At 43.5% G+C, this 24,502-nt stretch overlaps 1 protein-coding gene across 5 annotated transcripts in view; it reads left to right on the plus strand.

Annotated features, from left to right (window-relative positions):
* SMAD2 (SMAD family member 2) overlaps positions 1 to 6,505 on the plus strand; it is a 49,572-nt gene extending 43,067 nt beyond the window's left edge. For 3 of the 5 annotated variants that reach the window (XM_051803721.1, XM_051803720.1, XM_051803722.1), the window contains 3 exons: positions 585 to 722; positions 886 to 1,030; positions 4,547 to 6,505. In XM_051803721.1, coding sequence (XP_051659681.1) covers positions 585 to 722; positions 886 to 1,030; positions 4,547 to 4,670 — 407 coding nt within the window. In that variant the 3' untranslated portion in view covers positions 4,671 to 6,505. The remainder of the gene's footprint in view (positions 1 to 584; positions 723 to 885; positions 1,031 to 4,546) is intronic. The other 2 variants (XM_051803723.1, XM_051803724.1) reach the window with 1 other exon arrangement.
* The last annotated feature ends 17,997 nt before the right edge of the window (positions 6,506 to 24,502 follow it).

Below are 24,502 nucleotides of genomic sequence, written 5' to 3' on the forward strand. Positions count from 1 at the left end.
ACACAGATCTGTTTTCCTATCTCAGAAAGAGAACAAAATAAGAATTTAAAAGCGGACAATATGATATCTTATGGTTATTTTTTTGTAATAGGGCTAAATGAAGTTCTGTTGTTTTTGATAAAGCAAGACAGGGATATGCAGTGGGTTGTGAAATGGTGTGGGTGCATGTAAGCAGAGAGTGTTGAAGTGGTGTACTTGTGTTTTCCTTTTACACCACAGTGGCCTGTCCTGCGTCACATACAATGCTTTAATATTAGCACAAGTTTTAATTCTGTTTTAATGAACACTGCTTCTGAGCTTGGATTTGATTACAAGCCATCATATGGGTAGAAAATTCTGTCCTGCTTTTGACCAAATTTATTCTTCTTCTCCTCCAAATATTGTGCGTTCGTGGGAGAAAAACGCAAGTTAATTGTGTTCTGCTCCTTCTACAGCTGTCAACACAGCAGTGAGGTCCTGTGGATAATTGATTTCTGTTTCTGTTGTGAGGAAAAAACTTGGCCTTCTCTGAAAAAAAATACTCCCTTGTTTCCTAATCTGCTTGGGTCATATCATAACTAGAGTACCTGTGACTTTTGCTACAGGGAGGGGAGTGCGTCTCTATTACATTGGTGGAGAAGTTTTTGCTGAGTGCCTAAGTGATAGTGCGATTTTTGTTCAGAGCCCCAACTGTAATCAAAGATATGGCTGGCATCCTGCAACTGTGTGCAAAATTCCACCAGGTTAGTAGCCTCACAAAGGTCTTGTGGGAAAATACCCAGTGAAGGTATTCGCTGGACGACATTTGCTTTCCTTTTTGTAATTTCTGCATAGTTTTGGGCTTCTGTGTAGCAAACACAAATGTTCACTGACTGCACCTTTTTTTGACTTTTTTTTTCTTCATAGGATGCAATCTAAAAATCTTTAATAACCAAGAATTCGCTGCTCTTCTGGCTCAGTCTGTGAATCAGGGCTTTGAAGCAGTTTATCAGCTTACTAGAATGTGTACCATAAGAATGAGCTTTGTTAAAGGATGGGGGGCTGAGTACAGGTAAGAGAAAGACCTCTTTTCTTTTAGAGTTAATAATTTTTGTTCTTTCACTAACAAAGTATTTCTGTCTGACTTGAAAGCCATACACAGAGGCTTCTCAGTGCTATTGTGAGTATGCTGTCTGCAGATTGAACCCATATTTTCCTTTTTCTCCTCCTCATCTATGGAACTGCTAAGTTATGAAGTCCATAAACTGATTTTAGTGCTGCACTGAAGCCAACTGTTGAGCAAGGAATGTCGTCAAAGTTCTGTTCCCTTGCTCAGTCCTGCTGGCTTGCATGTTATGGTGAAATCTCTGACAAGACCTAGAAGTTTCACAGCTTGTGCTGTGAGATTATTTGCTGATTGTTAGACATACAGTCATTTCGACATTTGAACATACAATCAGTCTGTTCTGAGTGTAGTGTGAGTTCCTTAGGTTGTGGTGCGGGATGGGGTTTGATGGTACCCAACGGGAAGACTTGGAGTCACTGGGAGTGCCTCCTGCAGAATGAAATTACTGGAGAGCACGCACTTCAGGGGTGGCAAATATTTTGGAACTTGTAGTGGAAAAAACTTTGCAGGAGTAAGACGACTGTGTTTGTGTAGTAAAACTTCTAAAAACAGTCCTTTGAGTGGGAAAAATAGCATTTTAGATGCTTTTGAATAGATTCCAATTGTATTCTCTATTAGCACAAACTGAGAGCTGTAGTTGAGGACAGTGCCTGTTTTTAATGTAGTATGGGAATTCAGGAAGAAAAGTAATTGACTTCTAACAGAGCAGTTTCAAAGATTTCATTATTTTGGAGAGCTAGAGATGTGGTTTTAAACAAATCCCTTAAACCTCTCTAGAAATTGTCCACTGAAAGAATGAAGTCTGACATATCAATATCCTAATACAATACATAATGATTTTTTTTTTTAATCTATATCCTTTCTGAAGTTGAATAATGGCATATAGTTTCCACTGAATCTGGGGGGTTTGATTGCTTTATCTGCTCTTGAAGTACGTACATGTATACATTAGTGTCAGTGTGGGGGGGAGGTTTCTCAGCTAAATGAAGCCAATTTTGTAATAGTCTAATTAGATGAAATGAGAAATTTGAGTAATGGAATAAATTGGTACCTCTGTGTTAGGAAGAGGTGCACAAGAAAAAATCTGGCTCGGGTTTAAAGAGCTATTGGGTTTGGCTCTGAAGGAGTATGTATACACTTAGGCATAATTAAATACAGCATTCTAATCTGAATAGAAGAAAGGCTTAATCAGTCACATTACATGGAGGCAGCTTGAAGTGAATGGAGTGTAAGTGCTGGGTTAGAACTTTTGGTCAAGTTGTTTCAAAGGAGGGAGAATGTTGGTTATTAGCCTATAAACTGTTCATACACCATAGGATTGAAAAAGCTGCAGTGGAAACATTGCCAGAATAGCACAGAAACTGATTACTAACATAATGCTGAACTAGTTTCTTTGCATCTCTGTTTAAGATGATGCTAATAAATTATTGATGCACAAAACTTGTAAATTATGCTGAGTTGGGATTAAAGCAAGAAGAGGTGGCTCTGGCAAACACAACCATGAATTTAAATGAATGTAGTCTGACTTGTCAAAACGGACCAGGTAAGCACTGTAAAAACCCATCATTCTTGTTAAAACTTCCGTGTTTCATTATTATATGAAAAAACATTTCTCATAGAACAGGCTTGGGCAGAACCAAAGCATTACTTGCACTTTAGGCATATGTGCATAAACGTGCGGGTATGGCAAGCTGATACATTTTATAAGCTTGGTAGGCAAAATAGCTTACAGCTTTTGGCTTGTTAAATGTTGGTTTGAATTGAGGATGGTAGAAGTTCAGATGTTCACAGTAGCACAGGAATTGTCCAGGTCTAACATCATCTTCTGAAGAAAGTTCAGTAGAGGTGTAATTATTGATAAATGAACTGGAAATCCATGAGTATGAGAGGCTGAGTTTTTAACTTTGAGATGGTTGCTCAGAGACTGTCACTATTTTATCAATTTTTGCCAGTGTAGTGCAAAGCCAGGGCTGTTGAACAGAACCAGTTATAAAATTTTGAGGAAGTGTGTTGTGAAACACATCATAGGGGAGTTGACAGCAGTGGAATAATGAACTTCCTTCTTTGGGAGAGGATTCAAGACTAAATGGAATTATATTTCCTGTGGTTTAGGTTGTTTTTCTGTTGTATCACTTTGTTCTGACGCATAGGCATTTGGGGCTAAGATAACTGTTTTGTTGAGTGCTGAGAGAGCACAGTCCTCAGCTACTGTCTTCTCCTAGAAAATGTGAAACTTTTGAAATCGATCTTCTCCCTGGTTTAATCTTTCTGCCTTTTCAGTTCCTCTGTTTATATAAACAGCTTTCCTTAAAGCGAAGGGCTGCAGTGCCAACAGTAAAACTGAAGGGGCTGGGTTTGTGTCTGACTAATCTGCTGCCTTTGAATCTTGGGATAGCTGGAATTACTAGGAAAAACTGGCTTAGCAACAGTAGTCTTGCCAGTCTAGCTAGGGAAAACTCCCATGCCTGGAGTGGGTACAGTGAAATAACAGGATTTTTCAGGCAGACTATGTCCAGTTCTGATTTCTTTACTTTGGAGATGAGAAGGAAGATTTTTGAATAACAGGTCTCTGAAGCAAAGATATATGGGAGAGTGAATGAAGTTTTTATGGTTGTCAGTCCTTCAGCTTTACTGACTCTTGCTACATGGTGTCTTATTAAGGGCTTCTATGTGGAAAATTATAGGCAAGTTAGTGCAGAAGACAAGGGAAATGTAATTTTTACTTAAATTGTTTGTGTGAGGATGTTACAGTACAAAACACATGTAGAAGTGTAAGATCACAGGAAATCAGAGATAAGGTTTGGTGTTCCTTTGAGATACCATCACTTAGCACAGGATAACCACACACCGTGTTTTGATGTCATGTTTCTGACAACATCTCCCAGTTTCCTATACATTTATTGTGCCATTTGCTCCAAAAAGCCAGACCTTATGATCACCACAGCACTGTGGTCTTTGGCCACGCTGACAGCGCAGAACCAAGGGTTTCTATTCCATATTTCTCAGTAGTTGTCTATAGAATTCAAACCCATTTATGCATGCAGACTCTCTGAAGGTTGAGATACAGCTGCACACGGGTATCTGTGATGTGAACACTGCATCAGCTGGACAATTCTGTCTGAATTTCTTTTTACAAGTAAGGCTCTTGTTGTGGCCCTGGAAGCAAATACTGCTGTTATTCTCCAGAGTGGAGTGTTCTTGATGTATTAGGACAAGCATGTAATTATTGATGTGTCTTACAGATGTGGGAGTGTTTTGGAATTTTGGAGGTTTTTTGTTGTTTTTGTTTTTTTTTCTTCAAAGACTGAAAAAAGTTTAGTAACAGTTTTGATAACGGTTGCAGGTTGTTATCTTTCTGTGTAGTAGATATGTGTGGAAACATACTCGATCACACGGTGGAGAATTTTATGGCAGCCACAGCTGCTTTCTGACTTCCCACTTCCCTATTTCTTTGTTTTCTAGGCGCCAAACGGTTACAAGCACTCCTTGCTGGATTGAACTTCATCTGAATGGACCTCTACAGTGGCTGGACAAAGTACTGACTCAGATGGGCTCCCCTTCAGTTCGCTGCTCCAGCATGTCCTAAATCTTTCTCCTTCCTCACCAGTGGGCTAAACATCGAGTCCAAACAACAGACTTAATATAACAGCTCCTCTGTCGTAGTATTTGTGTGTGGTCCCCATGAACTGTTTACTATCCAAAAAAGGTTTTTAAAAAATGGAAAAAAAAAAAAAGGTTAAAAAAAAAAAAAAGGAAAGAAAAAAAAAGAAAAACAGCACTTGAGGTCTCATCAGTTAAAGCACCTTGTGGATTCTGTTTCCTATACTCTGATACTAGATGAAAATTTAGTGTATAGAAAAGCCTTCTTCAGAAAGAAGCGACAATTTTAAAGATTCTTTAATGGTGTTTTTATTGGGTATATAAATGAGTGTCCTAATGGTTTATCAATAACATGAATAGCTAAGTATACGTACAGATAATGTATCATGATCTCAAATATCACAGTATTGTGCTGTTCTACATTTTATTCCCATAAATAGTCGTTTGGTTTTTTGATTGGGGCAAATATCTCATAAGATTCCAAGACTCTACTCCCTTATTCTTTTATATTTTTTTATATAAGCAGGTTTTTTGAGTAGTCCTAAACATAAAAAGCAGACTTTCCTTGTAGAAAAGCTTAACTTTTTGCTGCCTTCTTAAAGAAAAAGAAAATCCCTCCATTGGAAGGGAAAGAAATGTCTTGAGATTCCTCTGTGAAATCTTAAGACACTTTATATACTTAATGGGGCCTAAAATGAATTCATATTGTAAATTCCAAGTATCCATTACACTGGGAGTCTACTTTTCCCTACCCACCTGAGTTGATGCATCTAGTGCCAGCACTATTGCTGACAGTGTTGTAATTTGGGACTCTTTGTACCTTAAATCATTGAAATCAGTGGGGTTTTTTCTCATGGAGTGAGAACTTACCATAGCATTTGATCATGGATTAAGTACACAAGGTTATTGGCTTACCCCCTACATATGTATGTTTTCATTGAACAGATGTCACTAAAAATAATGGGGTTTAGTTTCTGGAGCCAAATACCTTTGAAAAATCCTTTCCCAGGGTAAACTAGACTCTTTTATTTAGGTTTTTAAATAGATGCAGCTTCTTAACGTATTTCAGTAACAGAATTTAAATTTCTGATCTGAGTGGCTTTGTGTAGCTTACTTACACACCAGATCACAAGCATTCATTATGTCATAATGGGCCTTGTTATTAAAAGTAGTTGCTTCTGCAAAACCTCTAGGATAGTGGTTGCTGAGGTATGACCAGCGAAGGAGGACTTTCTAGGTTCTTCATGACAGTGCATGTTATTGTGAACCTTTGGACACTACAGCAGCACCATATTAAAAAATATTCTGAAATATATTCTACAAATAAGTCTGGGCTGGGGATGGGATGGGAAACTGTATAGAAGGGTTATTATGAACTTGAAAAATACACATCTTACTAACAATCTTGTGATCTAGCTGTCTGTCATTCTTTTGTTATCGTGGCAGTAGCAGGATTGCCTTTGTCTGTTTTTCCCATTGTTTCATCCATTACACTAGTACTGTACTTTGTAAGTGCAGCTAGTGATAACTTAGCTTTGAGAACAAAAATGTGGCCAGTGTTACAGCTTTTAATCACTTGAATAAATTGATGATAGTGATGGATATTTTTATGCCATAATGACATAGAAGCAATACCAAAAATCAAGCCTTGAAAAAGTGGGCCAGACACCTTTCAAAAATTGGCAAAGCAGTTACCAGTTTGTGCTAGTTTTACCAGTAGACTAATGTATTGGTAGAACTTGTGAACCTAAGAAATAAGCTTCATGCGTGTTGCATTTGCCTAATATGTGAATACACTAATAAAAGTTTTAATTCTCATGATGGCTGAGTGGGTTTTTTTATTAATTGCTGTCTGTATTTTTCGTTGAAGGTTAGGAACCATCCTAACCGACCCAAACAAATGGTACAAGTGTCCTCCAGGTTGTGGCTGAGAAGGTTAGAGTTTAGGTGTTAATATGACTTTTCATACAGCTGTTGTGGAGGTTCTGGATTTGTGGGTGCTCTATCGTACAGACTTCTGCTCCTGTTTATTAAAGCAGTTGCTTTTTCCTACCACAAGCAAATTGCATCCTACTAACTCAGATGTTTACTTTCACCTGTGAAACAGTTAGATAAGAGAGGCTTGTCTGGGTCAGACTCGTATTTATGAGCAGGTTGCAGCTTGAATCAGTTGGGTGACCTAATTCTGTGGTCTCCTTGCTGTGGATTTCTGAATGTGCTCTTTCAGTTGTGGTGGAATTACTTGCTTTGCCTTGAACATTGTAGTAACCTCAACTGTACCTTTTCTTTCAGTGTGCGCTTCCCAAGGACTGTACAGGGACCCTGCAGACGTTACCTGGGGGTCTGCCTGTGTGCAAAACCATCTCAGTCTGTGTAGAAGTCACTGGTTTTGACTTGTTTGTACCACTGAAATATTCTCTCCTGCCATTGCTGATTCAGCCACAGCTCAGTGGCACAGGGGAACTTACCTGTGCTTAAAAATGTTTGCTTGCCAGTATTTCATTTAAATGCCTTTGGCAGTTCTTAAGTAACTTTAACCTACTCCTGTTTCTTAATCCACTGCTGTTCTACTCTTCTTCAAAACCTGACTAGTGCCCACTCAAACATCGTAATGCAGAATGCCTGTGGTACATAAGGAATGTGGCTTCATCCCTCTCCTCTTTTGCCAGTCAAAATAGAGATGTCCAAAGTGAATTATTTTTCAGTGAGGCTGTTTTGCAAAATAAAACATGTAGCAAGCAGGGAGTACTCAAATGGAGATGTTTAAAGTATGGGTAGCCAGCTACTTACCTGTAGCTGGAAAAAGTCTGTGTATAACTGTTGCCTTAAGTTTAGACTGGGATTCTGTGACCCTGAGTTCAGATCTCTCTCATCACTTGCCCTACCTGAGCTTGATTTTCATCATATTGCTAAAGCCAAGTAATGAGAGATCAGGTAGTTGATGCAAACATCCAAGCCTAAAAATGATTTTTGAATTGCCTTTTGGCAGCTTGAAGGCACAGAGATGACTTTTCAGAGCCCTTCCTCCGCCAAAGAAAAACCTGATTTCATTTAGAAGTTGTTTAAGGGCTGAGGCTTCGAGAACAGTGTCGCATGCCTGGACTCTTTCGGCTTTAAACTGTGGTACTTGGTGGTAGAGTGGCATCGTCCTTACACGTTTCCCCCTTCTTTTTGTGCGTGTTTCCTGCCTAGGTGGTGAGCACTCTGCAACAGCCTCTGCTGTTGCTTTAGCATTTTGCATAGAGTCCTTGGACTTCCAGGTGGTGCCATACAAATCTAGACCACAGTGAGAGCTTTGATGTTCTCTTATTCTTATTCAGGACGTTGTACTTAATCAGTACTTAACCTCCTTGAGAATAATCGCAGGCAAGCAGCATAAATAATTTAACTTCAGGCTCCCTGTAAAATCAGGAGGGAGAGGTAAAGTCTGAATTTAGGGCTCTGAGTTGCTCTCTGATAGAGAGCCTATGCTGTTGGCTGAGGGGCCTGTTTTAAATGCATAAAGCAAGTATGAATATCTGCCTTGAAAGGTTCTTGAGTGCCATCGAAGTAGTCAGCTAAGGTGTTTAGGAATAAAAGCTTTGAACTAATTAACACACTTAATGCTAGAAATCACAACTACTTCACTAAGCTTCTTATTTTCATGTGTCCAACTTTTCATGTAGAAGTGGGAGGGTGTGAAGTTTGGGGGTTTGATAATCATCTGCAGCTCTGAACTGTTGGCACAGTGAACTGTGTTTTGTTTTAAGCCTTCAAACTTGTCACACTTCATTGTGGTTACAGCTTTTTTTAGCATTGCAAACTGAAATTTTACTGCAGCTGGGTTTTGAGTTAAAATATTGTGAAATACAGGATTTCACTATACCCCACCCACACAGTGTTTTACTTGAGTATGAAGCAGTCTTCCTTTTACCAAAACAAGCTTGACTGTAACCTAATTTTGGGGACACTGAAGCTTCAGTGAGGTACTGTCTTTATTAAAAGAATTACAAAAATAGCAAGTAACATGCCAGCTGTATTAGCAACTGCTGCTAGAAGGACCTGCTCAGGAAATTAAGCTGCAACTGGTCTGAAAGTTTATCACTACTAGGAAAATATTGATGAAATATTCACTTGACTAGTGAATAACCATCTGTGAGGGGTTGACCCTGGCTGGATGCCAGATGCCCACCAAAGCTGCTCTGTCACTGCAGCTGGACAGCAGAGAGAAAATATAGTGAAAGGTTGAGATATGAGTTAAGGACAGGGAGAGATCACTCAGCAAATACTGTCACTGGTAGAATAGCCTCGAATTGGGGATATTAATTGAATTTATTAACAACAAAGTCAGAGCAGGATAATGAGAAGTAAAATAAATCTTAAAAGCACCTTCCTCCCACCCCTCCCTCCTTCCCAAGCTCGGTCTCTTCTCCCCCCAGCAGAACAGGGAGATGGGACTGGGGGATACAGTTGGTTCATCACATGTTCCTGACACTGCTCAGGGAGAGGAATTGGACTCCTTCCCCTGCTCCAGCCTGGGGTCCTTCCCAAGGGAGACAGTTCACTATGAACTTCTTCAGGGTGAGTCCATCCCCCAGGCAACAGTTCTGCACAAACTGCTCCCCTGTGGGTCACCCACGGGTTCAATCCTTCAGGCAGAGGCTGCTCCAGCATGGATCCCCCGCTGGGTCACAAGTCCTACCAGCAAAGCTGCTCCTGAGTGGGCTCCTCTCTCCACAGATCCACAGGTCCTGCCAGGACCCTGCTCCAGCACAGGCTTCCCATGGGTTCACAACCTTCTTTCAGGCATCCACCTGCTCCAGTGTGGGCTCTTGCAGGTGGGTGTTTGCATCCCCATGGCTCTCCATGTGCTGCAGGGGCACAGCTGCCTCACCACGGGCTGCAGGGGAGCCTCAGCTCCAGTGCCTGGAGCACCCCCTGCCCCTCCTGCACTGACCTTGGTGTTTGCAGACCTGTTCCTGTCACATTCTCACTCTGCTTTTCTCAATTCCAATTGAGACCCAATTACATCTGCACAGTAGCTTTTTTTCCCTTCTTAAATATGTTATCCCAAAGGTGTCACTATCAGTCCTGATTGCCTCAGCCTTGGCCAGTGTGGGTCCGTCCTGGAGCAGCTGGAATTGGTTCCACTGGACGTGGGGAGAAGCTTCCAGCAGCTTCTCACAGCCCCTGCTACCAAAACCTGGCCACAAAAACCCAATACCCCACCATAAACTGCATTAAAAGAGGCCATTTAAAAATAACTGCCGTTTAAAAATAACCTTCAGTCACGTTGGTCCTCTTTTCCCTCCCTCTTGGGTAAAAATTTCCCTAAGTGAGGTTGTTTATTGTCTTGGGAAAGCACAGTGTGTGGAGTAAGTTCCTAGTCCTGGATTGTCACAGCTACAAGAACTAGAATCTAGGCTTCAAAGCTGAGAACAGTCTTTGATGTTGCATTAGCTGTTGTTTCATTAACTGTAATCAGGATTAAATCTAGTTAGTTGGCAGAAGAAAAATGAATGATAATGGATATGTAAAGACGCCAGACCTCGATGCTCTTGATCCTTTTTCCCGTGTAGAAGATCTAGTCAGAATGGATTCGATAAAGTCCAGTTGCTTGTCCTGTTCCTTTTGGAATAGGATCCGAAGTGTCAATAGGCTCCAGCCCTACTGCTTTCCCAACAGGGAAGGTGAAACAAAGAAAGCTTCTGTCACTCTTGATTTTTCTGTGAAAAGCAGAATGGTTGCTCTATTTGCTTGTCTAAAGCTGTAGTAAGGTAGCATAAAAAATTTATGCCTCATGAATTAATCGAGCTTATGAGCAACATGTACCCGAGACTGCAGATTCTAAAGTGTTGTTTACTTGCCTTTTCATTTTGAAGTAAGATTCCAGGAACAGCTGTTGTGGCACTAAGTGTAGGAGATTATTAAGCTTGGGCTGCCAGTAGTTGCAGTTGTGTAAAGAGTTGGATGCTCTCCATCAGTTCGCATTTAATCTTCAGGAGAAGTTGGTCACCTGATCAAGGAGTAACTACACAGAGAGACCAGAGCCTCAAATGTGTACCCAGTTTCCAAGGAAGCTGGAGTAGAGGCAGGTCAAGGTTTAGAGCCATGCCCTGAACCAGGGAATGGCAGATCCCCCAGGGTTATCTTCTGCACGCTTAGAACTCTTCAGAGATTCCAAACAGTTGCACAGTATACTGGAATTGTCTTGGTGCATGAACTGCTTTGAAATAACACTAATGCATAATGTATTTAGAAACACTTCTGAAGTCCTGTCTCTTCTGTCTGTGTTGCACGTCCTTGAAGAGCTGACCTGTAGAATTCGCAAAGTGAAGCTGAGAAAAAGGTGTGTGTAAGCTGGTGAGATTCTTGCAGGGGTTATGCAGCATGGATTCCCCGGGGCTTTCACACCTGTGTGTTGGTGTATAATTCTTTTCCCTGTGGAATCACTGGTGGAGTCTGTGGTCAAAAACAAAAAGCCTCAGGCGGCAGAGGCAGGTTTCTGGGGAGGGAAGCCAAGATTTGATCACACTGAAGCTCTGAGGAGAACCACATTGATCTTGCCATTGAAACAACAGCAGGCAATGCTGAGATTTGTGACTGGGGGAAGAATTACACCACTGAGTTGTACCACGTGAAGGACAGTGTGCTGTCAGAGGGGGTGTTGGTTCAGGTGCAGGTCCAAGTGACCTGAACACAGGTTGTGCACAGACAGAGTTGGTTGTGTTGTGTGTCTGTGCTGTGCTTCCTCACATGCTTGGTTCCAAAGCTGGCAAAAGCAGATGGAGCTTGAGGCTGGTCTCTCTCCTGCAAGCATAGATAGGTAAAGCTCAACAAGGTCCACTTTGGGGTTGAATGTATAATCACTACCCAGGCTAACAGTGGAGAAAGGACTTCAAAATTAGTTGCCATGCGTTTTTTTTTGTAAGTGGTCTGCTGAAAAGCCAAGGGCACTAAGTTTGGTGCATCTGCAAAAAAAATACATTTGTAGTGAAGAACAAATGAAGTTGTGTTTTGGATGTGGAGCTAAGCAGCCTCAGCAGGATGGGAGGACTGTCAAGCCCTGAGGTAGGCTCTGCATGGGAAGGACTGTGGCTGCTCTGGAGAGTGTCCACCTTCAGATTGGACACTCCTAACAGGATCCTGGTCTGCACAAGAGATACATCTATAGCACTGAGGTGTGTGATCATACGCCAACATCTCCTCTTTTTGTAGTCAGGCCTTGGAAATGATAACACTAATTTAGAAACAATAATCCCCTTCTAGACAAGTACATGTCTTCTTTTACAGCTTCAGAAGTCTGAGAGTCCAATGGGAGGAAAAACCACAGCTATTAGCAACGCTGATGTTAGTACTGATGTGAGGGAAAACATCTTCGTAATGTACTCAGGCTTTGAGATTTGTGCAGTGTACAAAATTAAAATGGGCATAGAGCCAGGGCTGAGAAATACTGAGGTTTAGCAGAACAGGAAAAGTGGTGGAGCTGAAAAAAAAAAGACAGAGAGTGGGTGATGTTCAGCTTCAGCAGTGAAACGTGGTCACAAAAGCGCCCTTAGCAGCTATCTGAACACTTGTGATATGTATCTGCTAGTTAGGGATCATAAAACTAGTTTTCCTTTTGTTACAGCACTGAAGGAGTGGTTGGAGCACAGGAGCAGGCTTAATGGAAATGGGGCTGAGGGCAGGACAAATCTAGATTTGCATCTCTGTTGTTATCAAAGCCAAGGCTCAGCACAGTCCCTTCTGGAGCAACTTGAGTTCAAGACAAAAGAACCGACACTTCTCCTGTCTCCTGGCAGTTACCTGGCCATGAGGAGAAGCAGTCTTAGAAATAAATAGTCATAAAAAGTCCACAGCCTCGATGGGAAGAGGTTTACTGCAGTATCTGTGTGGATTTTGATTCTGAAGAAGACATTTTTGCTTTTTCTGTAATGCTTGGACAACCCTTGAGAGTGTTCAAGAGCTCCTCAGCAACTTGGGCGTCTCATCCTGTGGGTTGAAGGTGGTTTGTGGAGGGTTTTTGAGAGGGAGAGCTTTATTTTTTTAGGGATTTAGCAGAGAGCCTGACTGACTGAAACTCTACAAGACTTCCTAGTCTCCTGATTTTCTTCTGAAAGCACTTAAATCCAAAGTTAGTGGAGTTCTCCAAAGTTAGTGGAGTTTTGCATGACAAACAGCAGCCATGCTTGTAAAATGTGGAGAAAACACTATGCTCTTCTGAGGCCCTGAGGAAGAATAATAAAGAGGATTTTTTTCCAAAATACTTACTTGCCAATAACAGGAAGTCTTGTTAGAAGAGGGGAGAAAAAAACCCCAGCTTCGAAGTTTTCTACTTAAAAACAGGGTGGGGGTGGTAGGAAAGGAATTGGCCTGCACATAACTGCCTGAATAATTTAATTGTGTTTGGATTGAGAGCATTGGCTTGAAACTTGCCTGGCTGATGGACCAAAGCTTTGATGAAGTGACGCTTGAAGAGACTTAATTTCAAACATAGGACACTTGGTCACAAATCTGTGTTGTATTTTCAGTTTGCTGTGTCAACATGCACCCCTGTCACGTGTCAAAAACCCTTGAGCTCAGCTGAAGGGTGCCTGTAAAGTTCTGGGATCTGTTTGTACCCAGTGCTTCCCTCAGGCTGCTCCAAGGGGTTGAGACAATTACCTGAGCATAAATAGTGATTTATCCTCACATTAGGAGGATGGGTAGAATTTTGGGAAGTCGAATCTCTGGCATGGGACAAGTAAAGATTCCCCTTGTCTTTCCCCTGCTCCTCCATATCTGGTGCTGCCAAAAAGATCTGGTTGCATTTGGAAGAACTAATGTCCCATTAATTAGCACTGCAGTAGGTAGCACTGGCCATACTGATTACTAACACTGGGACTGTTGTGTCCAACTGGGTGTCTAACAAAAAATACAGATGAAGTTTTGACTGTGGCTTGAGCTCCAGTCTGCCTGCAGAGGCTGCTGGTAGCCTGAATTTGCTATGACCCTGTCAAAAACCAACCAGGTTCTGAAATGTGTTTATATTTATTTAATATTAGGCATGATCATTGAAAGTCATCTACCTAAGGAAACATGGAGCTGGATTAAAACAGTGGAGGAGCAAGAGAGGAATTTGTGGGCTTCTTCCCATGGCATGGGATATTTAAGTGGCAGATCCAGTTCAACTTAAAATTCACGTACCTGATGCTAATACTGGTGCGTTTGCATCCATGGACATCTGTCTGTAAGACTTTTTTCCCCAGCTGTGATTGAACCAATTCTGAAAGTAATGATTTCCAAGGTGTGCCTTCTGAAGTGTACAGGAGCTATTCCTTCTCTTTTGATATGCTTTGCTGTCCTGTGCTCTAGGTGGCATCGATTAAACCCTGCATTCCACCGAGCAGCATGGGATCCCTTTAGTACTTTGTGTTCTCGTTGTCTGTATGGTCAAGAAAATGTGGACTGTATGACGAACCAACCCCCACTTAGAGCATCAGAAAAGAGCAGATTAAAAAGGGATGAAATACCAAATATGACAGAGGTAATGCCGTAATTTCAGAAGTTAAAAAAGCAGAGATCTCCCTTCTTAGAGTCAGTCCCTTGAAAGGTGTTCGTATGGGTTGTGTCACGCAGAAGAGGGATCAGATTCTCCCAGCGCGGGCGTCAAACCTCCACAGCTCTGGGAGGGAAAACCATCTGCTGAAAGTTTGTGTGGAGGAGTGCCAGGGGAGGCAGACCGTGATGAACAGTATCTGTGTACAGATGGAAAGCGGATAAGTGCAGTCAGTGGGCAGTGTTTTATGCCCTTGTTTTGCCGGAGTCCTGGGGCGCTTCTCATGTGTGTGTCAGCCCTTCGAACTTTCAAATGAGTTCGAGCTCCTGGGGAATATCTTGGTTGCCATTACCCGAGGATGCATCTGCAGCACCAACATTAAAACCCACACCTTCCTGCCTTCCAGCCTTAGGCTGATTGCACTAAGCCACAGTATTTTTTTTTTACAGGGTACCACCGTTGGCAACCCATAGCTCTGAGTCATGGAAGCTTTGAAGTGACTTGTCTGTGACTACGGAGGTGTTTTGCTTTGTGTCCCCCTTCCTTGGCTTGTGGGGTTGGTCTGGTTTCACCCCAGTGGGACCCATCAGGGTGTCTCTCTTGTCCTTGGTTAATGAGACAGTGGTGGAGGTGCTGTGACCAGACTGTAACTCAAGATGGGTTTGGCCGTCTGACCAGCTGAAATGGGAAAGTATCTTCTTCAAAGAGGCAAAATAATGAGAAACAGGTGTTGATATTTATGAAACTAGTTGTACACCAGTTGACCGACTATTTTTATTCCTAGTAGTTTTGGAATTTGCAGATGTGACTCTACTACAATCCACCCTTGCCTGTTGTAAGAGTAAAGCTGCTTTGCAAATGACCTTCACTGACCTTGATTCCTTGTGTAAGAGAAACTCCTTTCACCTTGGGCATCAACCTAGTGTGAGTTTCCAAAGTGATCTGATAAACAGTCTGTGCACTTCTCACCTCTCAGAGAAGGTTGGTGAGAATGGCCAGTGGCACATGTTCTGTCACTGCTTGTGGGGTTTTATATATGACCTGGTGCTTGTAACAGTGAAGAACTTTGAGGGAACAAAAGCAAAGTGGCACACTGGTTTTAATGTTCTGCTGAGAATAACTCAGTCCTTTGAAAATTACTACTCCCTAAAAGAAAACAGTGGGGGTACCTTTGTTGATTAAAATGTTTTAAGGAAAATAAAGTATAAAGAAGGATTTTGTTAGACAAAGGTGCTACTGGGTGGTTTTCTAACTACACAAGAAAAGCAACCACATTTTGTTGGATTTGGATGAAAGAGAGAAAAAGAAAAAAAAAATGTCAGGCACTTCTGACAGAGCTGGAATGTTACATGGAGAATGTTGATTACATGGGACTGTTGAATGACAGCAAAGCAGACAATTTGGTCCCTTGGTCATCACTGCAGCCAGGCAACCTCTCTGAGCTGATGTCACCCCATGTGTCTCCAACTATTTCAAAATTAAATTTTTCTGACAAGCCTTCTGCTGAGTGTTTCTCACTTCGAATTTTCCTTTCCCATGTAACGTGAAAATGGCCTGTCATTCCACACAGGGTAGGCATTCAGTTCTGAAGTTCCTCCAGCTGTCGTTATATATGGCACAGTCACTTCTGTGTGGACGTGAGCATTTCCCAAAACTGCTGTACAGATTCAGGCCACTCCTGAACCCCTTCAGGTTTTTCACCCATCTCCCTACCTCCTAACAACAGAACTGTCTTCTCTTCCAAAAACTGTCTGTGCTTTGTTATTATTTAACTGTCCAGCCTTATTATCTTGCAACTTGGACAAGAAATCTCTTGATCTGTGTCAGTGATCTGTGTCAGTGACAGGTGACACCTTCCCCTCTCAGGATTGTTGGTGCAAAACCCTAGGTCTCATCAAGCTAGAATCTGGGAGGGGGGAAGCCACAAAAACATGTTTAGAAGACACCCTGCAGTGGTTGCAGTTAAGATAGTGGGGTCTCAGGTAGATGCCAAGCTTGACTGGAATCACGTGTTTCTGTGAGAATGGTGTTTTTCTAAGCATATTGTGACTCCCTAACAAGGCATCCCTGACTTCCCATGAGTGTGGTTTCCACTCTGCTAAACCTGATTCCGCAGTCGACGTCCCCGCCAACCACCGTGGTCAGATGGTGTCTGTCGCTCGTGGGCACACGGTCTTTGTTCTTCACTTGAGGTTTCATCTGTAAGCTTTGCTTCAGGTGTTCCCAGCTGGAGCTGTGCTCCTTTTACTCTCCTGCCAGACTTTCCCACAACAACCTGGTCACTGTTCGTGCTGTGGCAGGACTCGTTCGGTGGTTGGGAACAAAAGCCTGTTTCTCCCCACGTTAGTGTTAGCAAACACCATCTTTTCTGGTTGGAGTAGCTCACACAGGCAGCTTCAGCAGCCTTGGCATGGTCCTGGTAGACACAGAAATTTCACATTCATGCCCTAAAGCTGTGGGCTGCTTTAAAAGGCATTCATGCAAAGCTTTCTGGTCTGTCAACCACGGTGTGCTATATCAAAAAGATTACCTTTTCCTCTGTCAGGCAGTCCCAATTTCCCTGTGGGTTTGGTGTAAAGACAACAGGATTTGCTTGTCTCAGCAGCTCCCCTCCCGCTTGTCCTTGAGCGCTCCAGGAGATGAATTGAGTGCAGTTTTGCTTTTTTCCCCCCAAGGTAGGGGATCTATTTTGAAATTATTTCAAAGGCATGTGATGTGGGGTTAGCCCAATGTAAATAAATCCAGCCTGCTTATTTCCCATGTGATCAGGAAACCTGGATGCTTCTCCTTTTGAATAGGTTCATGTCCAGGGTCTTTCTGAGATGTTTCAGACAGCATGGCTGAACTCTCCTGGAATCTCTCAGGAAGCAGAGAGGCAGGCACTGATCTCTTCTCTCTGGTGACCAGCGACAGGATCCAAGGGAATGGCATGGAAACGTGTAAGGAGAGGTTTAGGTTGGATATTAGGAAAAGATTCTTCACCCAGAGGACGTTGAACAGGCTCCCCAGGGAAGTGGAAGCACACATTCTGGGATGTGCAGGGCCAGGAGCTGGACTGGATGATCCTTGTGGGTGCCTTCCAACTCGGGATATTTTATGATTCCCAAGCTTTGCTGTTTCTCTGTGAAGCTCCAAAGAAGACATAATGATGCTCTGATGATTCTGGCCAGTGAAGCAGTCTGGAGGCAAGTCTTCAATGTCTGAAGGGAGGCTCTTCTAAGATCTGTTTTGGGCCTATGCCTGATTGTGGGTTGGGCATCTGTGTCCTTCATTTGCTTTCTTAGGCTGTGGTGGGAGGATGGAGAAAACCTGACTCCTCATGGCAGACACAGCTCAGCTCTCAGGGAAGGAGAGCTCCTTCAGAGCCTGCCCTCTAAATCTGTGTCTGGTTCAGCCAAGAGGTTGGTCTTGGCACCTTCCACATCTTCTCCAGGCAGTGCCCTGTCATAAAGCCCTGAGGGCACCTGCAGTGTTGGGCTGAGCAGGTCCGTGGTTGTGTTTTGGTGTGGAGGACTGACCCCCTGCCCTTTGAATTAGTGACATATGGAAACTGATGGGATTAGGTGGGGATAAGATCCAGCATGAGTGAAAAGCAGCTGTGCTCAGGGAACACTCTGTTTAGCCCATTCCCTCCTGTCTGTGTGGAGTCTGCTGGAGATGTATTTCTGCAGCTGAGAGGAAAATTAAAGAGGCGTGATGGACTTTCATCCATCCATGCACTGAGCTGTGGGCAGCTCTGGTGCTGCTCCAGGCTCTGCAGAAGTCACCTCACCCTTTCCATGCCTCCAGAGCTGTACTGGGATTGTTACAGGGAGACACGGAGCAAACCCTCTGCACAGTCCATGAATAAACCTGTAAAATATTACAAAGAACGTAATTTCTACCACACAATGACGTATAAGGAAGAAGTTTTTTTACAGTGAGAGTGGTAAAACACTGGCACATGTTGCCCAGAAAAGCTGTGGCTGCTCCATCCTTGGAAGGGTTGAGGGCCAGGTTAGACGTGGCTTGGAGAAACCTGGTCTAGTGGAAGGTGCCCCTGCCCATGGTAGGGAGGTGGAGTGAGATGGCCTTTAAAAGTCCCCTCCAACATAAACCATTCTGTGATTCTATGAGGTAATTCACCTAAATGGTAATGGAGGTGAGATAAAAACCCCAGAAAATAGTGAAAACACTTTTGAATTACACAGTCCTAAAGGCCACCACACACACCAGGAATTTATGGAAATGACGTACACAAAAAAAAAAAAACCCTCTAGAAAACACATCTGGGTCATGTTTGGGTTTTTATTCTGATTATGGCCAACATTTCTTGCTATTTAAATCACATTTTATGGGGAGAAAACTTTGTGGTAGCCTCAAGCCATGAAAATTCAGATTTTATTTTTTTTTCTAAGAAAAGAAAGCACATAGCAAAAGTTGAAATGGAAAAGCTAATGAAACCCATATCCCACTGAGCACTTGCACTGAAACTTTATAAACATGAAAGAAAATATTCCTAAGTAAGCTAATATTCATTGAATGAGGAGGACTTTCTATGATCCACTCTGGTAAGGCTTGAACCAAGCTGTATTTCAGGCAGTAGGGAAGATAATGAGATTTTTATGTCAAATTGTATTTTTCATATATATTACTTAAAGAAATCCATTCCAGTCATTGAAAGGACAGCTTCTGAGTTGCTGCCTCTGTTTTATAATATGCATCTTTTTTATACTAGCTGTAAGGATTCAGCCTCCAAAATTTCTAGGGTTTTGGTTGGGGATTTTTTTTTTTGTTTGTTCGGTTTTTTTGCATGGATAAATGTTATTCTAACAGGCAGGGCTTTCGTATCAAGTGGAAGGGTAAACACATGAAGGTTTCCCAGGGAATTTACTCCACTGCAAGCGGGGGACAAAAAAAAAAAAAAAAAAAGGAAGATAGAACCTTGGAATGCAACGGGCGTTATCAGTGTGACATTGTTGATGGGAGAAGCCATCAGGCATTGGCTAAATGCTAGTTAGGAGAAGTAATTTTTAAAATTCTTGTCAGGCTGGGGGACGAAGTTATGTCTGAGCTCCCCGTGGCCTTGAGGAGCCCGCAGAGAGAGACGTACGTGTGGCAGAGCACATCAAAACACCCCGGCTCCGGTGGCAGGGAGAGTAAATTAAGGGAACAGGTTTGATCGTAAACCTCCTGGAAAATATGGGGATATTAAAGCTGGCTGGATAATTAGCATAATTACATCATAGCGAATGCAAAGGAGATCATCTTAAGGGATATTGTGTTGCGGGGAGCTCGGCTTCGACTGGTAGTGCATGTTGAACGACAGACTAATAGACTGCTCCAGGGAACAGAGCAGTAAAATCTTGTTATGAATTTGTTTATCAAGAATGCAGAGATAGGAAGGAACAGCGATGGCAGTTAGTTGGCTGAATTATTGCTTTTTTAACCTTGATTTCTGAATATCGTCTTTTGTCAGCACCTGAGCATCCTATTTACTTTAGGGGCAGAGGAAAAATAGGAGCTGGCAGAGGACTTTGGGGCCACGAGCACTCTGTGAAACTGGGAAGCAGGAGCCTGTTTTTGTGGCTGTTTCTCTCTTTCTCTCTCCTGTTGCCTTTGCCACGTTCTGCCTGTGGACCGGCAGAGGTGCTGCTGGTGCTCCAAGAATTGGATCTGGCTCCCTCACAGTGGGAGCTTTGCTTTCAGAGGATCACAGAATGGTTTGGGCTGTAAGGAACCTTAAAAAACATCCAGTTCCACCCCCCTGACATGGGCAGGGACACCTTCCACTACCCCAGGTTCCCCCAAGCCCTATCCAACCTGGCCTTGGACGCTTCCAGGGATGGAGCAGCCACAGCTTCTCTGGACAATCTCATCCAGCTCCTATTTTCGCTAAGATCGGAAGAGAAGTTTTTGACAACTCCTAGATGATCAAAATCTGTGGGGAAAAATTAAAATATCTTCTTCGATATTCTTATTTGCCGTTTTGTGGGTTTTCTGCCTAACTTGAGAATGTCTCCTGTGTCTTTTGAGTTGGCACAGTTGTGTCTGTGCCGTTGTCAGTCTGGGCTCTCCACTCCCATGGCCTCTTGAACCCACTCACCAATTTAGGTCAGGTTTGACAGAGGACGTTCAGCCTTGCTGAATCTTGTAGGGCCACCTGAAGAAAGATCTCCACCACTTAACCTGCTGCAGTGTGAGCTTGATATTTCTCTTCTGTTTGGTCTGCAGCTGTTAAAACACTATCTACTGGCCAGCCAGGGAGCAGGGGTTCAGCCTGGCAAGAGATGGGATCAGAGGGAAAACTCTCCTTGGTGGTTTTCTCAGTGGTGGAAGGGGTTGAAATGCAATGGAAGATCTGGGAATAAAGCACCAGAGGTGGGTGCTCAGAGGCAGAAGAACACATTGGCCTGGGTTACAGGTGACTCTTCACATCCTGCTGCAGCAGCACCCCACACCTTGGCAGTGTCCTGAGTCTCAGCAGGATCAGGTTGGTTTGCTCCTCCATCAATCTACCCCAGTTTTTCTGCATGAGAATGCTCTGCCCAAATTTCAGTGCTGAGATCATACTCTGGGCTTTTGTTGCTGCTGCTGTGGCACAAAAAATAGTGATTTTCCACAAAGGTGCAAAACCATTCCAAAAGCCTTTACAAACACTGCTGTTTCAAGCAACTCCTGGAATTCTGCTCTACTCTGGTGAGACCCCACCTGGAATCCTGTGTCCAGCTCTGGGATCCTCAGCACAAGAAGGATGTGGAGCTGCTGGAACAAGTGTGGAGGAGCCACAAAGATGTTCCAAAGGCTGGAGCTCCTCTGCTCTGGATACAGCCTGGGAGAACTAGGAGTGTTCACCTGGAGAAGAGAAGGCTCCAGGGAGACCTTATGGCAGCCTATCAGTAATTAAAGGGGTTTTAGAAGAATTAGGAACACAGACCTTTTGTCAGGGCCTTTTGTGACAGAACGAGGGGTGATAGCTTTAAACTGAAGGAGTGTCAGAGTAGATATAGGGAATAAGTTTTTTCTGTTAAGGACACTGAGGCTCTGGCACAGGTTGCCCAGAGAAGCTGTGGTGCCCCATCCCTGGAAGTGTCCAAGACCAGGTTGGACAGGGCTTGGAACAACCTGGTCTAGTGGGAGGTATCCCATTGGAACAAGGGGGTTGGAACTGGGTGATCTTTAAGGTCTTTTCCAACCCAAACCATCCAATGTCCCAGAGGGCTTTGGATCCAGAGCACTGACTTAAGAGACCAGAACAAGACCTAACAATGCTGCCTGATGGGTATTGGCAGCTCTCTGTGGTGTCCAAAATCAGCTTGTTCCTGAGAAGGGGGAAAATATCAGGAATCGTCCTGTGTCTTCCTCCTCCCGTGGCTTTGCCTGTGTGACCAAAGGCCGGGGAAATCAGCTGCCCGTGGCTAAGACGGTCAAACCCAGGGAAAACACACCGGGATTCTGCAGCTTTCAGCTGAAAAAACCGAAATATCCACCTGATGGCAGCAGAGAACAGAGAATGGGAGAGCTCGGGCTGGTTGAGCTGTCTCCAGGGAATTCCCAAATGCAGAGCCTGGTTTGGTGATGTGGCCTTTCTGATAAGGCGACAGCTGATGTCCTCTGTCCCGGGGAGAGCTCACTCACATCATCTGTGTGCCCTCCTGGAAAGGAAGAGGTGACACAGGGTTCGGGTACCACTTTTGGGGATGCCAACACCCAATGAGCAGCATGAAGTGCCTGGTGAGCTTGGAGAGTGGCTTCTGCCAAGCACCAGCACCCCCGAAACCCAGGTGGAGAGGACTGGGTGCCTGTGGTTGTCCCTGCTGTTTTACAAGGGACAGAAGAACTCAAAAGTAGGAGAAGGGTTGGTATCAAAGCATGTCTTGGGGAAAGGGGTGAGACCAGTGACCAGGATTTGGAGCAAGCACCTCTCCGTAGAGTGCAAATGGCATTTTATGGCCATACCAGTGTCTTTCTAGGGTTTGTTGGACAGAGAAGGACGTGGGTTTTCCCATGTGTCCCAGGGTCATGGCCATCTGTGGCACATTGCATTGAAAGAAACCTGGGGTAGTTTCCTAAACTGAAACCCTTGTTGAAGAACAACCTGATTCTGTGATTTTTAGCATCTGTTCTGCCAAACTGTTTGGGTCACAGGAGAAGAATTTAACAAAGGCCTCAGGGGATGTCTCGAAGGAACACATTCAAAGCAAAATAACTCTTTGTATTTAAAATATTTTCCTATTTTGAATTTGATTCTTTTGGGGGAAAATATGCTTTTAAGTGCTCCCTCTGAATAAAAAAAAAAAAAAAGGTTTACTTCCATTTCAACTCTTAAACTATTATACCCCCTGTTATATTATCTTTTTTTAATTGCAACAGAATGCAAAAATCTTCTGTACATCTGCAGAGATTAGTGTTGTCGCTGGGACCTTGTGACATATTCAGTGCTACGCAAATAGATATTGTTTCAAGAAGAGAGACAAAGTTATATGAGTTACACTAGAAAAGATGATGGTGGAGCAAGAAATCCCCATCAGGATGTCCCCACCATTGCCTTCAGCTCAGGTCACCAGCCAGGAGAGAGGATGCTTTGGTGCCACAAAAACGTTGGGCTGCTTCAACCCAAAGCCCCTTCCAAAACCAACCAGGGAGTGGAAGCTTGTTGTCATCCCAAAGGCAAATCCCGTGTCCATGCCCTGGTGTCTGGGCTCTCCTTTTGGTGCCTTTCAAAGAAGAAAAAAAAACCAAACCCAAACCAAACCCAACCACCACCACCACAACAACAAAACAAAAACAAACAAACAAAACAAAACCCGAACAAAAACAACAAAAAACACTCCCCCCAAAAACCAAAACCAAAACCAACCAACAAACAAAAAACCAAACCAACCAACTAAACAAGCAAACAAACAAACAAACAACAAAAAAACCAAAACAAACATTTCTCCATGGAAAGGGCTGTCCAGCCTTGGCACAGCTGCCCAGGGCAGGAGTGGAGTCCCCATCCCTGGAGGGATTTAAAAGCTGTGTGGATGTGGCACCTGGAGACAGGGGTGAGTGGTGGCCTTGGAAGTGCAGGGGGAACAGTTGGACTCGGTGATCTTAGAGGCCTTTTCCAACCCAAACAATTCCATTATTCTGTGCCGGCAGAGTAGCACAGGTGTTGTATGAACTTGAAAACATAAACGTGGAAGGTAATTGCTGCTGTTGTTAGCTTTGAAGAGCTGGATGGTTTTGTGTGATTACTGGCCCATTTATGAGAATAATTGGAAAAGAGTATTTATATCCCCGTGACCTTTCAGTGACCAAGTAATCAGAGCAACAGCATGTCAATGATTTGGTGTCAGGTGAAGACCAAGAACACGGAGTGACGAGCTGGAGGGCAGCCTTGTTTGAAGACCAAGGAAAACTGAACAAGTTGATTTCAAAGATAATCTCATTCTGCATTCAAAGCAAACCTTTAGCTAATAATATTAAATGCTAACAAAAGAGACTATGGCAATTGTGGGTAATAAACTATTAATTAGAGCTTTGTCATAAACGACTCTTGACCTTTGAGCCAAGACAATGAGCAATTGGGGATCCTTTGTTTCCATGCTCTTGACTCCAGCAGTGTCAAATGTTGGATACAGGTGAGTTATGTTGTTCTTCCCCTTTGGGAAAGGTGATGCCCGGTAATTTGAGGATATTCAGCAACTCAGGAACTAATTAGTTTAAAATTAAATTTTCCACTCTGCCAGACCAAGCACAATAAGACCAGTCTTAAGACACAACAGGCCACTTTGGAAAGGAGTAAAGGGTGACTGGGCACATGAAAGAGCCGGCACATGTTTCAGGTGGATCCAGCCACCCTAATTAGGTGGAACACAAAGCTGCCCTCCTGCTCCTGCAGGCCTGAGCTGCTGCCAGCACTCGTGGGATCTCAGAGCCCTGAAAGCTGCCAGGGCGGCAGGAGGTCCCTGTGGTCCCCCTGATGTCCTCAAATCCTCCCTGTGCACCACTTTGCCATGGGATGGTCTCTCCCCACCCATTCCTTCTGGTTCCTTTCCACCCTCCTCCCCTGTGCCGGGGCTCACCTCATGCCTGGAGCAGCCTGGAGGGATAAAACAAGCTCAGCTGCCAAACTGAAGACCATAGAAAAATTTTCAAAAATCAATTAACTTATTCGTGGGCTGAAATGATGGGCCTGCAAGGCACCACCCTTCCTGTTAGATCTCACTGCTGGTCTAGCTGAAATCTGCCTCTGAAGGGTAGTGACCTAAGTCCCATCTCTTCCCTTGCACTTGGATTTCCTTCATTGTGCCTCTTGCCCTCAAAACCCCTCTTTA

This window comes from Manacus candei, unplaced genomic scaffold, assembly GCF_025592945.1.
Source record: "Manacus candei isolate 608988 ecotype Guabito, Panama unplaced genomic scaffold, ASM2559294v1 h1tg000059l, whole genome shotgun sequence".
Classification (NCBI taxonomy): Eukaryota; Metazoa; Chordata; class Aves; order Passeriformes; family Pipridae; genus Manacus; species Manacus candei.